At 39.6% G+C, this 16,028-nt stretch overlaps 1 protein-coding gene across 1 annotated transcript; it reads left to right on the forward strand.

Moving 5' to 3' along the window:
• Positions 1-7,296: 7,296 nt before the first annotated feature.
• Positions 7,297-15,249, forward strand: AGT2 (alanine:glyoxylate aminotransferase 2). The gene is made up of 9 exons (XM_008782608.5): positions 7,297-7,758; positions 8,196-8,426; positions 8,667-8,837; positions 12,329-12,472; positions 12,586-12,765; positions 12,975-13,200; positions 14,556-14,669; positions 14,775-14,861; positions 14,959-15,249. Exons 1-9 carry the CDS (start codon positions 7,537-7,539, stop codon positions 15,000-15,002), a joined length of 1,419 nt encoding a protein of 472 aa, XP_008780830.2. The 5' UTR covers positions 7,297-7,536; the 3' UTR covers positions 15,003-15,249.
• The last annotated feature ends 779 nt before the right edge of the window (positions 15,250-16,028 follow it).

The raw sequence follows: 16,028 nt of genomic DNA on the forward strand, positions 1-16,028 counted from the left end.
AAAAATAGTACTTTTTACAACAAAAAAAACACTTGTGGATGTAGTTTTTTTTTTCTCTTTGCTAAAGCATTTGGTTGCTGCAAAGAATGAAGGATGACAAGTGTAATAAATGCTATCGTTGTAGTTGATTTTTGTTGATTTGATTGAATATGGTGGTGTGGATGATATTCAAGTTTTTTTTTCTTTTTTATTTCTTTTATATATAGAGAAACATAAGAAGAATCTGCCTGGAGCAAATTACCAAGATGAATTATTAAAAAAAATATCAAAAAAATCATTTTCTTTCAAAAAATTATTTAAAAAATTATCTTTTTGCGAAAAAAATCTTTTTTCCAAAACTAAGAAACTAAGAAAGATCAATTGCCCCAAAGTGGATCTTCTTTAAAAAATCATTTTCATTCAAAAAGTTCCAAAAAAAACAGTTTTAAAATTTTTACAAAAATATTTAAGAAATCAATTGCACCATATCGAGTGTTCTAATTCTAAAAGTTTATTTTGTTTAAAAAAATATAAAAAAATTATTTTCTCAAAAAATACTTCCAATACACCAATGATACACTGGTTTCTCACAACCTTAGAGTGACCTTCAAGTGAACTTTTGGGAAATAGGCTTACGATTAGATATCAAATACCTACTAATGGGTCAATTTATAGGAATTGTGTTGTAAAATTTTAAGAAACATGAAAACTGTGATTCCATAAAAATCAACCATGTAATCTCAACTAATAGGAGTATTATCAAACAATCTAACTGTAAAAATTCATTTTCTTCCAAAAAAAAACACAAAAAATTCTTAAGAAAATCTTTTCATAGGCCAATCAAACACTGACAGGTTGTTACACTGAGGGGGGCATGGCTGTTCGGAAATTTTCTATTATTATGTTGGTTTCTCAATCAGCAGGTTAATGTTTAAACAATGGTTAATCTTATTATTGTTATATCGACAAAATGATTGCTCAACAAATAAGGAAAAATACTTTAGAGCTATTGCTTAATTGACCCCACCTACAGTTGAATATTGTAATTTTAGAAGAACTGAATATTAAATTGTTACGTAGCTTAAGTGGCCCTACCTGCTCTTTCCGGTCTACCCAGCTCCGACGACTGTTTGATTTGGTTGGGTTTTAGACATGATAAAATCATACTGCAAATATCTAAGATTTGACAATTAGTTCACTGCAATCTAGGGAGGTAGCTATAAAAAAGCTAAGGCCAGTACATTGTTGTCGGAAAAGAAAATTAACCAATTTCAAGATTACCTAAAATTTTAAAGTTTAGAGAAAAAGTAAACTTATTAATTTGAAGTTTAATAATCTCCAAGTGCAGCTTATATGATTTATTCTAAGATTATTTTATAAGCTGTTGGTAAAGATTCTCTCTCTCTCTCTTCTTTTTTTTTTTTTAAGATTGAAGAGGCTAATGTCCACCATCTATCTTATATCTGTGGAGTCCAGGTTTCAGGCAGACCAAGCCACTGATTAACTGGACCAAAAATATGTATGTATATGTATGTATATGTATGTGTATGTATATGTATGTGTATGTGTATGTGTATGTATGTATACATATACATATATATATGTATGTATGTATATATATATATATATATATATGTATGTTTGTATGTATACATATATATATATATATATATATATATATATATATATATATATATATATATATATATATATATATATATATATATATATATATATATATGTATGTATGTATGTATGTATACATATATATATATATATGTATGTATGTATGTATACATATATATATATATATATATATATATATATATATATATATATATATGTATGTATGTATGTATACATATATATGTATGTATGTATGTATGTATGTATGTATACATACATATATATATATGTATGTATGTATACATACATATATACATATATATATATATATATGTGTGTGTGTGTGTGTGTGTGTGTGTGTGTGTGTGTGTGTGTGTGTGTGTGTGTGTGTACACACACACACACATACATATATATATATATCTGTACACATGTATATATATGTACATATGTACACATATGTACACATGTACACATGTGTGTATATATATATATATATATATATATATATAACGGTCGTTCACATTAATCTAGCATGAATGCAACCAATTGAGGGCCACTCAAAGTGTCAAAGAGTCAGGCTACTATATCCTCCAAACCAGAATTTGGTGTTTCATCTTGAAACCATGACCCAGGGTTCAACATCCGTTTGTATCTAGGCTTCCGAAGGCAATCTCCAGCTCCGTACAATTATTTGAATTTAATTTTATCTACAATATTTTTTTATATCATCATCTATCTAAACCGGCCAAGCTCTTTATATATCTATAGAATAATCGGGCTCAACACCTTTTTTTTTTTTTTTTTTTTGTAAAAACGGCAGTTCATATAACTCTAACTTGAGTACATCCAGCCATATCAAAAGAAAGTAAAGATAACAACGGAGTGGGACTATCAGCTGCTGAAGTTCAAAGAAACTCTCCGGAATGCCTAGCTACGTAAGAGGCGACCCAGTCAGCAGCTCTGTTCGCCTCCCGATACACATGTGTAGCATGAAAATCACCCATCTCCTGAACCAGCCTCCTAGTCTCACGGATGAGTGGGTGATCATCACCGAACCTATCCACCCCCTGGATCCAATCGATCACCACCGAAGAATCACCCTCTAGATGCACCCGGGCGGCGCCGAGGACCCTCCTCGCGTAAGATAAGCCCTCCCAAGCAGCCCTCAGCTCTGCTCCAACAATAGTAAGCCCTGGGATGCGACGGCCACCGGCGGCTATCAATCTGCCCCTCCCGTCTCTGATCACAAAACCCACACCTCCAGAGACACCATCCACCGACCGACTACCATCAAAATTCACCTTGAAATGACCAAGGGGTGGGGGTACCCAAGAAACAAGGGCGAACCTGGGCGCTGTAGCAGCGGGAAAGATACCCATGATGTCCCTAGCCATTCCAGAAGTGAACCACGCAGTAGTCGCGACCATCTCCCCTGCATGTAGCATAGCTCGATCCACCACCATCCTCGCGGACCACCTCCTGCCCTCAAATAGACCAGCATTCCTATCCAACCATATATGATAAGTCAAGTGTGCCATCATAATACCCGCCTCAACAGAACAAGGGCTCCGCATAGAGACTCTCAACACATGCATCAGGTCCTGGGCCGACTCCACTGAAAGGGGTAACATAACAGGAGACCTACTCCATATCTCTCTAGCCCTGGGGCATTGCAGCAAAACATGGTCAATGGTCTCCTCGATACCTGAACATCGCTCACAGCACTGAGAAATCTGCATGCCCCGTCCGGCTAGCATACCCCTGGTTGGTAGGCATCCCCATGCCACCTTCCAGAAGAAGAGCTCTACCCGCAGATGACATCGTAGCCGCCATATCCATCTGCCCTCAATCTGCCGGTCTGACACCCTACTCGTCAAAGTGTGGAGATCCCTGGCTCGCACCTGCGCTCGACCCGTCGGCCACCAGACTAATCTATCTGGCACCTCCTGCAAAGGAATCGGAAGGTCCATGATCATCACTGCCAACTCCTCCCCAAACACCTCCCGAATCAATCCCTCCCTCCAGCAGCCCCCCTCTGGATGTATCAGATCACTAACCCTAAATCCATCAATCCTCGCCGAGTCCACCAAGGTCGGAATCCGGCTGATCGGCTGCTCAGTCACCCACCTGTCCTCCAAAACATCTATAGACCGCCCATCACCAATGGCCCATCTCATCTCCGGTAGCACCAACGCAGCCCTAGCACACATCTCCCTCCACACCGGCGAATGTAATCGGCCTCCACGCACTCCAGGTATCAGAGCTCCATATTTGGCCCTCATCAACGAGGACCACATGCTGTCAGGCTCTAGCACAAACCTCGCTGCATGTCGAGCCACTAAAGCCTCCCTCCTAGCCATCAGAGACAACACCCCCAACCCACCGAACCTGATCGGCTGACACACCACCTCCCATGCCACCAGGTGAACACCACCTCTGCCCCTATTCCCACCCCAGATAAAGTTTCTAAAAGTCTGCTCCAAGGTCCTCACAAGAGACACCGGAATAAAGGAATTGGACAATAAATAGATGGGAAGTGAAGAAAGAACTGACCGAACCAATGTGATCCTCCCCATCATGGAAAGAGTATGCATCTGCCATCCCTCCAGTCTGTGTCTAATACTGAGCTCGAGTGAGAAGCAGTCCCTGCTCCGCAACCGCCGGCCAGAAATCGGAACCCCCAAATACCTCAGCATACCCTCCTGCTCACCCACCTCCAAAATCTCCAAGATAGAGGTCCTCACTGCCGACCTGATCCTCGGGCTAAAGCATACAGTAGACTTCCCCAAATTAACTCTCTGTCCTGATACCTCGCAATAGTGGCATAGAATCCTTCGAAGAGCCTCCGCAGTCCGCCTCGTAGCCCGGGCAAGTAATAAACAATCATCAGCAAAAAGAAGGTGAGACAATGGAGGAGCTCCCTCCGCCGGCCTGTAAACCTCTATCTCCTGAGTGACCATCGCCTGTCTGAGCGCTCTAGACAGCGCATCCGCACACATAATAAACAGTAGTGGTGAGAGGGGACAACCCTGTCGCAGCCCTCCGGCCGGCTCAAAAAATCGGGATGGCGAGCCATTCACCAAGATGGCAAATGAGGGAGCCCTCACACATCCCATAACCCAGCTAATCCATATCTCGGGAAAGCCAAACCCCTGCATGGATTGCTGCAGAAAATCCCAACTCATCCTGTCGTAGGCCCTCTCCATATCAAGCTTGATCCCCATCAAGCTCCTCCTCATCGGGGCTCTATGCATATCAAACATAAACTCCTGGGCAATCATCACATTATCTGAGATACTCCGCCCTCTCAAGAATGCACTCTGCTCCGGACTGATCAACCTCGGGAGAATCTCCCTCAACCTAACGGCAAGTATCTTCGCCGTCGCCTTGTACAAGGTCGTACACAGGCTAATCGGGCGAAAATGGCCCGGCTCCGAGGCGTCCTGCCGTTTCGGTATCAGTGTGATGAAGGTCCGCTGCCACTCAGTAGGCATCGCAAATATACCAAAGAACTGCTGTATGGCTGCCGTCACATCATGTCCGACTATCATCCAGTACCTCTGAAAAAATAACGGAGGAAAACCATCTGGCCCCGGAGCCTTATCCCCCTCAAGGGACCCGACCGCCTCCCTAACCTCCCTCTCCAATACTGGCCTGATCAATGCTGCAGCCTCCTCCTCCGACACCCCAGCTAAAGGCGCCGGTATGTCCTCTGAACTCCCGCCCCCTAACTGCTCAGTCCATCGCGCTCTGAAAAAACTCTCCACAATCCGACTAATCTGAACAGGATCCTCCGTCATCTGCCCATCCTCACCCCTGATGGCTCTGACCCTATTCTGGTGCCTTCTGATAACTGTCGCCTGATGAAAATATCTGGTGTTCCGATCTCCCTCCAATATCCACTGTATCCTAGACTTCTGTCTCCAAAATACCTCCTGCTGTCTAAGTAAAGAATTATGCAGTGCCAAGTGAGATCTAAGCTCCCCCACCTCCTCCTCCGATAAGCCCCCTCCCTGGGCCTCCTGAAACTGTAACCTGGTGATCGCCCCCTCTAGATCCTCCACCCTCCTAAAAATGTTCCCCACCTCCTCACGATTCCACCTCCGAAGCCGTCTCCTCGTCATCTCCAGTCTACGAGATACTCGGTACATAGCATCTCCCCTAACAGGTACCCTCCAAGCCTCCCGCACCATCTCCCAGGATCTAGGATAACTGAGCCAAATCTTCTCGAACCTGAAGGGAGGGCGAACTAGTACAGGTGCATCAGTGCTCACCAATAGTGGGCAGTGGTCCGAGGCAATCCTCGGCAAATGACTGACCTGGTAATCCGGAAAACACTGGATCCACCCCGCAGTAGCACAGGCTCTATCTAGCCGCTCCCATACTCTGGCCTGTCCCTGCTGATTATTACACCATGTGAACTTTGGGCCAGAAAAACCCAAGTCAACCAAACCATTCATCATGAGGAAGTCCTGAAACTCCTTAACCTTCCTGTCACAAGAAAAAGGCTTCCCACCCCTCTTCTCCTGAGGATCCACAATGCAATTAAAGTCACCTGCCAATAACATTGGATATCCCTGCCTGATCAACTGAGTGGCCTCCACCCACAAATTCCGCCTCACCCTATACTCTGTGCTTGCATACACCGCTGCCAGAACCCACGGACTTCTATCCCCCACCGCTGCCTGCTCAACACCTGCTTTCAAAGTGCTTCGGCATCGAAATTCCGACAGCCGTGCCCTATCCGGATACCGTGAGGGAATCTCCAGCTCAGCGCAATTATTTTATGATAATTTCAATAGAGCATTCTATCTTCTGCATCATCTTCCAACAAGCCGTGGAAGTTGCTGTTCGAGTTTTAACTTCAAAAAACAAAAATTAAAAATTTTAAAAAATATGCCAGTTTTATTCCTAAATTTTAGATGATTTAAAAATTTCAAAACTTTTATCATTTTCTTTGTTAAAAGTTGTGACTCTTTTAAAAACAATGTTGATTTAGTTATAAATATGCGAATCACGTTCTTAAGCTAGTGTATATCACACATCTCGATCCAAATAATTTCTTTTCAATTTTTTGATTTTATTCTAGTAAATTATTTTTTATAATTTTTATAAAATAAAGATATAATAATTTCTAGATAATATTTGTAATAGTTTCATAGGACGAGGTTGTATCTTTCGCATCAAAGTCGATCCTCTATGGTGGAATTGAGAGTTATATGGGAAAGATCGTTGTATGCTATTTCTATTCTACTGGTTGATCATATCATGTTAGAACAAATTACAGAATAACTATTTTCTAAATTATGCCAGAAGATTTTTCATAAGGATATGCTCATCCATGATGTTTGACGACAAAAGATAAATATTACTTCTTATGTAGCTAAACATGTCTTCCGAAGGTGGCTGATTGAGAGCAGCTAATAGGTTGGGCAATATCTTTTGTTGCTGAACGTAAATAATGGACTCAAGCTGTGGAAATCCTCATCCATATTATTCGTTAAAAAAAAATAAAATTGCACGAAACAATTGTAAGATCACCGACCGCACATATCTTATAGTGCTTCCAACATCCACTGCACAGATCTCAAACCGGAAGGGGTGGATCCATCAGTGGATTCGCTGAATTTTTATTTTGCGTGAAAGATACGGATCCCTCTAAATTCCCACCGTATGATAGAACTCGGTACGATTCTCAATTGGAATTGAAGTAAAATACTTCCTATGAGAGTAGTACAGCCATAACTAGATTCCAATGGAAATTAGAATATAGCTTAGGTTACACTGACAAAGAAAAAATATTTCGATCGTTTTCTTCCATACTTTTCCACTGCGTGCTTTTCATCATATTGCTGGCTAACTGCGGCGTCTTACTAAAAACCGGCGCCAAAAGCCCTCCTTCCACCTTCCTACTTTCCCTTCTCCGTGATGTTTGTTCCCAGAGATCTATGGCGGAGGAGCCTTGGACTGAGGGCGGAGCTCCGGCGGCTTATCCTTCGGCGTGGCCTCGCGTCCTCGGCGGCCGCTCCGCCGTCGCTCCCGCCGTTCGACCACCAGCCGCGGCCATACAAGGGGATGCCGGGGGAGGAGATCCTCCAGAAAAGGAAGACTTTTCTCGGTCCCTCGCTCTTCTACTACTACCAGAAGCCGGTAATACTCCCCTTCTCTTTTCTCTTATCACCCTCTCTTGCTCCTGTTTATCTCTGGATTCCCTAATCACGGCGGTATCGGCACTCGGAAGCTCGAGAGTTTTGAACATGGATCGTGTTCCGATCATTTCTTCGAGGCATCAGATCAGTCGCAGATTTAAACATCCTCAATCATTAACATGTTTCTAGTATCATTTTTTTTTCCTGAAGAAAATAGTACTTTTAAGTTTATCACACAAGCTCCTCTTTTCGTATAACAGAAACTATTTTAATCTTTTGATCTAGAATCTAGTGCAAAATATCTCTTATGTGATCTAATATTACTAGCTTGGGATATCCTTTTACTTTAAAAAAACAAAAAATTGGTTGTTCAAAGAAATGTAAATGCGAAGGATCCTCCGTTTTGGTTCTTCAATCTTGCGTATATGCTTTCTGCAGCTCAACATTGTGGAAGGGAAGATGCAATATCTCTATGATGAGAACGGAAAGCGTTATCTTGATGCATTTGCTGGAATAGTTACAGTGTCCTGCGGGCATTGTCATCCCGACGTGGTGAATGCCGTGGTGGAGCAGACTAAGCTTCTTCAGCACACCACCACCATTTACTTGCATCATGCCATTGTTGAATTCGCTGAAGCTCTGGCATCAAAAATGCCAGGAAATCTGAAGGTAATATTCTTTAAAATTTTTCCAGTCTTTAATATCACTATGCTCCTCTCTGCTGCAATGACTAGGCAATATGATTGTTTCGGTAGCATGCCTTCTCATTGTCCTTTGGATTAATTACTTTTGAGATGTAAAAACAATGCAAATTAGTTGTTTAAGGATTCCTTATATTTTTGGGATGTAAAAAAAAGAAGCAAATACGTTATTTTTTGTTGCTATTAATTCATTCCGAGGAAAATGCAGGTTGTTTATTTTGTCAATTCTGGGACTGAAGCAAATGAATTAGCAATGATGATGGCTCGACTGTATACTGGTAACTTGAGCATGATTGCCTTGAGAAATGCATATCATGGTGGAAGTTCTGCAACAATAGGATTGACAGCTCTCCATACTTGGAAATACCCGATCCCTCAGGTTGTTGTATTATCGATAACTGATTACATTCTACGACAAATATATCAAGAGTTTTGTTCATTGCATATCTACAGTTAAAATATCTCTTGGCGCACAGGCCTTAATCCTGAAATTGAACTCATGAAATGATTTTTTATAACTGAAAAGCTTTTGATGTTCTTTCTCTCCTAGAGTAACTTCATCATGCTATTCTCACTGTGTTGGTTTATTAGTTGCAACATTAAAGTAGATTCAGTAAGTTAAAGATGGAACTATTCTATAAAAAAGAAAAAAATATATTGAGGAGAAAGGTCAAATTTGCACTGGCTTAAAGACAGGGAAGAATTACTAATTCTTTTCTCTTAATAGATTATCAAAGACTAATTTTTCTTTAATACATTGGAGAATAGCTGCATCTTCATAATGTATTTTGTAGAAGCCATGAATATGTTGAAGGGGATCTGCAGTACAACTAACATCACACCTACAACTACAGATGAGTATGTCAAAGGACGCAAGGAGTTGTGATAACAAGTGGAGTAATCTAGACAGTTTCAGGGAGCACCAAAAAAGCCAGAAAATGGTCCTCTCATGCAGAGAATACCTGATTTTGGGGAAGGATCTGATAAAACAGGGAAAAAAAGGAATACCTATTTGAACTTGGATAACAGTTGCAAGAAAGCTTTTATACCTGTTGGGAGGCTATGACCATATAGGAATGACCAACTGAACAAGCTTTATACAAGAATTTAAGGTAATTATAATGTTGACTAGCCAAGGTATTTTGTTACTATTATCATCCTTGTCTGCCTCCATTTGTGGAGAACATATTGATTTCATCTTAGAATCAGAGTACTCCTTGAGTTGTCAGACATTAATTTATTGTTGTCTAAACAATCAAGCCTACAGTAGGTTGAGGTTGACTTCTTGCTTGTCTAGTTATTTACTGAAATTCAGTTTCAGACCTTAATCAGTCAATGAATTTATCCAATATGTTCATTGATCGACAAAAGATGCTTCATTGTTCTATTTGATGATGTCAATTCCATGGCATTAAACAATTATATCGATTCATATCCATAACTTCAATCAAATCAAATTCTTACAGCCATTTGCCAAACCTAATCTTAAAAGCTATCAATGACACCCTCAATGCCAATCCAATCTATTCCTTCCTGAAGAAAGTAAAGATTTGGTAGCGGGGCTAACCATTGTGTTTAAGCATTAACATTAACTCCGAGATATGTGATCAGCATAGTGCCTTTGGTAGAAAGCAAAATTAAAATGACTTTTTTTAAGGCATCTTTTCTGGAAACATGTAATGAGACAAAAAACAAAAGGGAACTCTTGACTTCTCAGATTGGTACCAGGTACAATTTCTTGCTTATGCCTCATTTATAGGTGCTAACCTGTTACATATTTTTAAATTGCATAACCATGCAGATCTTCATAGCATTGACTTCACAGAAGATTGTTACCTGGTACAGTTTCTTGTTGATGCCTCACTTATAGGTGCTAAACTGATACATATTTTAGCTGCATAACCATGCGGATCTTCATAGCATCACTTTTAAAGTAACTACTTCCAATTATTAGACCTTTATGAACCTCAAGTGCTTGAGAGGAAAAAAATTATCACATGCTGTTACAAAATAAATACTTTCTGGGGATGCTCTAACACATTGGATAGGAGGAAAGAAACCTTGGAGTTCGATAGGATGAGGGAGAGAGAAACTAGAGATATAGACCAGGTTAAGTACAAGATAGTATTTCAGAAGAGTAAGGATAGTATGAGTTTGGTCATGAAAGATAAGGTCATGAAAGATAAGGAAGTAAAAGAAAGATGAAAATTTTATTTTAGAAATTAACAAATCAGGATTCTACAAGAGGACTTTATTAGAAGATTAGTATTATTAGAGAGTTATTAGGTCTGTACCAAGTCAACTAAACAAAGAAGTAGACCTAACTTAGAAAATGATGCAAAGGGAATGGTGCAAGGACCAAATGAACTACCATTAGAGTTATGGAAAATGATGGAAGAATTTGAGTTAATATGGTTTATTTGTTTATATAATAAATCCTGCAAATCAAGAAAACACTAGATCCTTTTTCCTTTTTTTAAAAAAGGAAAATGCCAGATTCTGTAGGACAACCATTATGCTAGCTATTTGTGATTAAGAATGATATACACAATTGCACTTAGAATACAACTTATGAGCTAATATAAATTATTGGTGAGATGGTGGAACAAAGATTAATAAAATTGACAATAAAATAGGAAACCAATTTGGAGGTTTTTTCTTGGAAGAATTGATGAGAATTTTAGATAAAAGAGAAGAATCCAGATATGCTCTCAGTCAAATCAGAGACAATATGTAAAAACCATAACAATTTGGTAGGCCTCAAGGAATAAAGACGGACACTAAGGATAGACTGATATTTTCGATGGCATATATGCTAGAGCAGCAGCAAACATCAGTAGTTGTGACCACTCAACTGAATTTCCAACCTTTTTGTGCCTGAATCAAGGGTCAGCACTCAGCGTTTATCTTTTCACATATCATAAATGAACTTGCTGCTGATGCATGTACAAGAACATGGCATCATGGGCCCACACAGTGGGGTCACAAACCGAGCTGCAAGTATGAGAAAACTGAAGAAAAGAGGTTCATGAAGGTTCATAATGGAAATTGAAAAGGTGGAGTTGGATAAACTGGAGCCTCAAATGTATGTATTTGGGAGAATATTTTTTTCTAGTCAAACAGATTTAGTGTTAGTAATATGATTAGGCCAAGGTCGAGTGCTGAATTGCAATTATACAGGAAATGCTTGGAGAACAATGGTTTAAAATGTTAGCTCAGCAATGCATATGTCAAGCACACTTTGTAAAAAAATAAAAACAATAATCAGGCTCCAACCAAAACTGGAGGCATAAGGAAATGTATTATTGTGATTAGTTTGTTGCCTTGCATCTTTACATATTTATTGCAATTAGGGCTAGGTGGATGCAGAGAAGTGCTTTGGGTTGTCATTTCAATGGCATGTTCATTGGCAATTTGAAGGAAAAGTTTATGAAGTGAGGGTATGGCCTGTCATGCCATATGCTATAGAATGTTGAACAGCAAAGAGGGTCCCAGCACAATATAAGCATGGTAAATACGAGAATGCTGGGATGGTTTATGGTCAATATTTTCTCTTTGAGTTCTTCCAATATATTTTCTGTTCTTTGGACAGATGTAAATATTGCAGAAGTCCTCTTTTTCCTTTGGATTATCTGATTATTTTTTAAGAATCTAACTAGAAAAGGAATATCTTTATTATCAGATTCAATGATGTTTGAGTTGCTTATTATTCTGTTCACAAGTATCCAGCACCAAATCTCTGTTTTGTTTAATCTATGACTAGTATTTGCCGTACAAAATGCAGCTGCTTCATGGAAATGCCATGAAACAAACATTTGTAGTTTTCTGTCAATATCACTCCTCATGTTTATCTGTCCTAAACTTCTGTAGGGTGAGATTCATCATGTCATGAACCCTGATCCTTATCGTGGGACATTTGGCTCTGATGCTGTACGTTATGCCAAAGAAGTTCAAGATCATATTAACTATGGTAGTCCTGGAAATGTTGCAGGTTTCATTGCAGAAACTTTTCAGGTCTTGCTAAGAGTAGATCAAAAATTATAATTCTGTTACTGCAGTAGAATGTGGTTTCTGTCCTTTTCTCGAGCAACTTAACCATTTAATGTTTTAATTCCTATTGTTGATAGGGTGTTGGCGGGGCAGTTGAGTTGGCCCCTGGGTACCTCAAATTGGTGTTTGATATTGTTCGTAAGGCTGGTGGAGTCTGCATAGCTGATGAGGTTCAGAGTGGGTTTGGTCGCACTGGAAGCCATTATTGGGGGTTTGAGACACAGGGTGTCATTCCGGATATTGTCACGATGGCAAAGGTCTTCTATTCCATCACATATATTTTTATAGTATTTGTATAACTTGAGATATTCATGTGCACTCTATTGAGGCTCTTCCGTGAGTATAAATTACATCATCACTTGGTGTAAAGCATACGATCAAATCTAGCATCAGTCCACCAGAAGCTTCATTTACCAATATTGCATTAAAGATGTGTGGTTTTATTTGGCTTCTCTGCATGTTTCAGGGTATTGGCAATGGTCTACCATTAGGAGCAGTTGTTACTACACCTGAGATAGCACAAGTAATGTCACAAAAAATTCAATTTAACACTTTTGGTGGGAATCCTGTGTGCTCTGCTGGTGGCCATGCAGTACTCAAGGTTCTTGATAATGAAAAACGTCAAACACATTGTGCTGATGTTGGTTCCCACTTGATCGAACGTTTAAAAATTCTTCAGCAAAAGCATGAAAGTAACTCCTTTTTCACCTTTCCTCTACTATCAATATCTTCTTTGCCTTTATATTGGTCTTTTGTTTGGTGATACCTGATATGTCATACATAAATATGAATTTACATAATCTACTGAGTTTTTCCTACTCGATAAATTGTGGTCATTTCTATCTGTACTCGATGACCATAGCTTATTGTATCCAGCACAGAGTTATCAATGGCTTAAAAATCAGATCTTGTGTCAAAATTCACATTTTGTAATTCAGTCAGAGACACATCATGGAACTTAGTCTTCTATGGGGAATTTACACAAAGGATTCTGTTTATATTTCAAGTCAGTCTGGTTGGTACTCTCTCCAAGTGAGAGGTCTCGGGTTTAAACCTGAGTGGTGGTGAATAACCACCATATTCTGTGAAAAAGAAAAGAAAAGAAAAAAGTCAATTCAGCCTGAGTTTAAATGCAAACCACCATCAAGGACTCTGATACTAGTGGCCTTTATGTTTATGTAAACATGGTGCAATCATTAAAAGAACTGAAGTTTGATCGGATTATTAGTTGAGAATTTGTTAATCTCACTATTCTCTATTATCCAGTGAATTTCATGACAGGTCCAGATGACAAAGGCCCATTAGTGGCAATCTAGCATTCCACATATTGACTATCTGTGTCATAATCCAATTATTCTGGATCTTGTTCCCAAACATTTTTAAAGGTTTTCAATAGTAAAGGATATAGAAAGACATTAGAAGACTTGAGAAACAATGTTAGGTGTCAAGAATTCATAATAGGGTCGTACCTGTGGTTTTTTACACTTTTTTCTCGTAGTTTGTTATCTTTGATCTTTACACAAAAGGGGGGGCTCGAGAGAAACTCCAGTGAATCACAACTGATTGTGTTCATCTATTCTTCCCAGCGACACCCTCAGCTTCTGAAGCTACATAAAGAATTTGTGGAGGGCAGGAAGAAACAAAGAATCATATGCAATTGTTGATACAAAAAGGCTGTATGACCTTTGGTAGGCATTGGACCAATATAAAACTAATTTCAAATTGGATGCAATGATATATGCTAACAGCCAAATAGTACATCAGTCAAGCATTCTATATTCCATGACTGGATACCATCTATGCACAACTCTAAGCAACTGACAATTTAATGACCATGTCTTTTTTCTATATGATGTCATGCCAGGTCAACTTGAGCTGAACCTGCAAATGCAGGAATGGTTGTTTTGTAATGTTATATCTATTTTATTTGGTGAATATTTATAAAAAATTGCTTCAGCAAGAGAGCAGGGATTCTTTGGTTAGTGCACCTTCACATGATATATGTGTTTGATTATATTCTCATTGATTATTGCTGTCCTCATTTCAGTCATAGGAGATGTCAGAGGCAGGGGATTGATGTTGGGAGTAGAATTTGTGACTGATAGGAAAGAGAAGACACCTGCCAAAGCAGAAGCAGCAATACTATTCGAGAAGCTTAAGGGTATGTTGTGGCCTTCTTTTCTCCTTTTTTTTTTCTCCCTCTGATGCAAGTCTTTTCTTTTATCCCTGAACTTTCCTTTATGCTAGTTGTTTCTCTTATTTGTAGATCTGGGAGTGCTAGTTGGGAAAGGGGGCATACATGGAAATGTCTTCAGAATAAAACCTCCGATGTGCTTCACCAAAGAGGATGCAGGTTCTTGCTAATTAATGCTTGCTAGGGTGCAAGCTAGGTGCCTTTTTTAAAAAAACTTAAGATTATTTTTTAATAATATTTCTGTTTCCTGTTGCAGACTTCCTTGTGGATGCACTGGATTATGCCATGGCAGGTATGTGAGCTCACCGACGTTAGAAGAGCAATAGACGAGTTTCCGTTGCTTTTCTTTAGCACCAATTCAAGTGGAGGAAGGGGCTCCACAGCGACGCGCAGCATTAAGTCTTTGGGGAGAGTGCATGTCTTTGCCTCATTTGGGATGGACGGTATGGAGAGATGCAAATAAATGAAACTTGGTTCATCTGAACATATCAACTTGAATTTAGCAGAAAGCATTGGATGAAATAAAAGAAATCCATTCAGAAGAAAATTGGATTCAGTTCTGATGTATTATTCTGAGCATGTTCACGACATCCAACCAAGTCATGCAATTTCATGGTATCGCTGTACATGTAATTTGCTAGTGCCATAGAGAGTCAATATGGTCAGTCTTGATGAGTTACTTAACCATACTGGCACAAACTGAGGTGCTTGAAACTCTTGCCTAGATCATATGTATGCACTCTGAAGCCTTATTTGCCAAAGCAAATTTGAAAATGGCGAGTGACTACGATTCTCGCGAGTGACACTTCACCTCTAAGCTGAAGTCCTGGATTGAGCCCCCTAAAAAAGGTCACGTAATTTTGAGTTGGAGTCGAGTTTAAGACATGAGCAAGACTAGTCCAGAACGGTTGTTTCAGATCTGACTTGAGCTGAGCTCATAGGCTAGTAGTTCTAATCAGAGGTAGTCTTAGTTTGGAGTGATTATAATGAGCAAAAAAATTTACAACTTTGAGTAGCTTAGTGGAAAAAAAAAAAAACATGTTAGTCCAGGTGGTAATTCAACAATATATCCCCTGCAGTGATGCAACACATGGGCAAGTGTTGCACCAATCGACTGAAGTGTTGTAGCATTTCCTTGTTTCGTCGCGGCACACCCTCCCCACAAGCACCCTCCGGTGGAGGGGAGATCGGAAAATGCCTTTCATTGTCCCCCCTACAGCGGCCCTTGCCGTCTTTCTTAACAAGCCCTCGAGCCTCCTTTGCAAATGAAAGCCGATACGCAATTTCATGTTTGTGAGCAAGACCTTGTTATCCATCTTTTCGATG

This window comes from Phoenix dactylifera, chromosome 12, assembly GCF_051530095.1.
Source record: "Phoenix dactylifera cultivar Ajwa chromosome 12, Ajwa_hap1_PhDact_Kaust_v1.1, whole genome shotgun sequence".
NCBI lineage: Eukaryota > Viridiplantae > Streptophyta > Magnoliopsida > Arecales > Arecaceae > Phoenix > Phoenix dactylifera.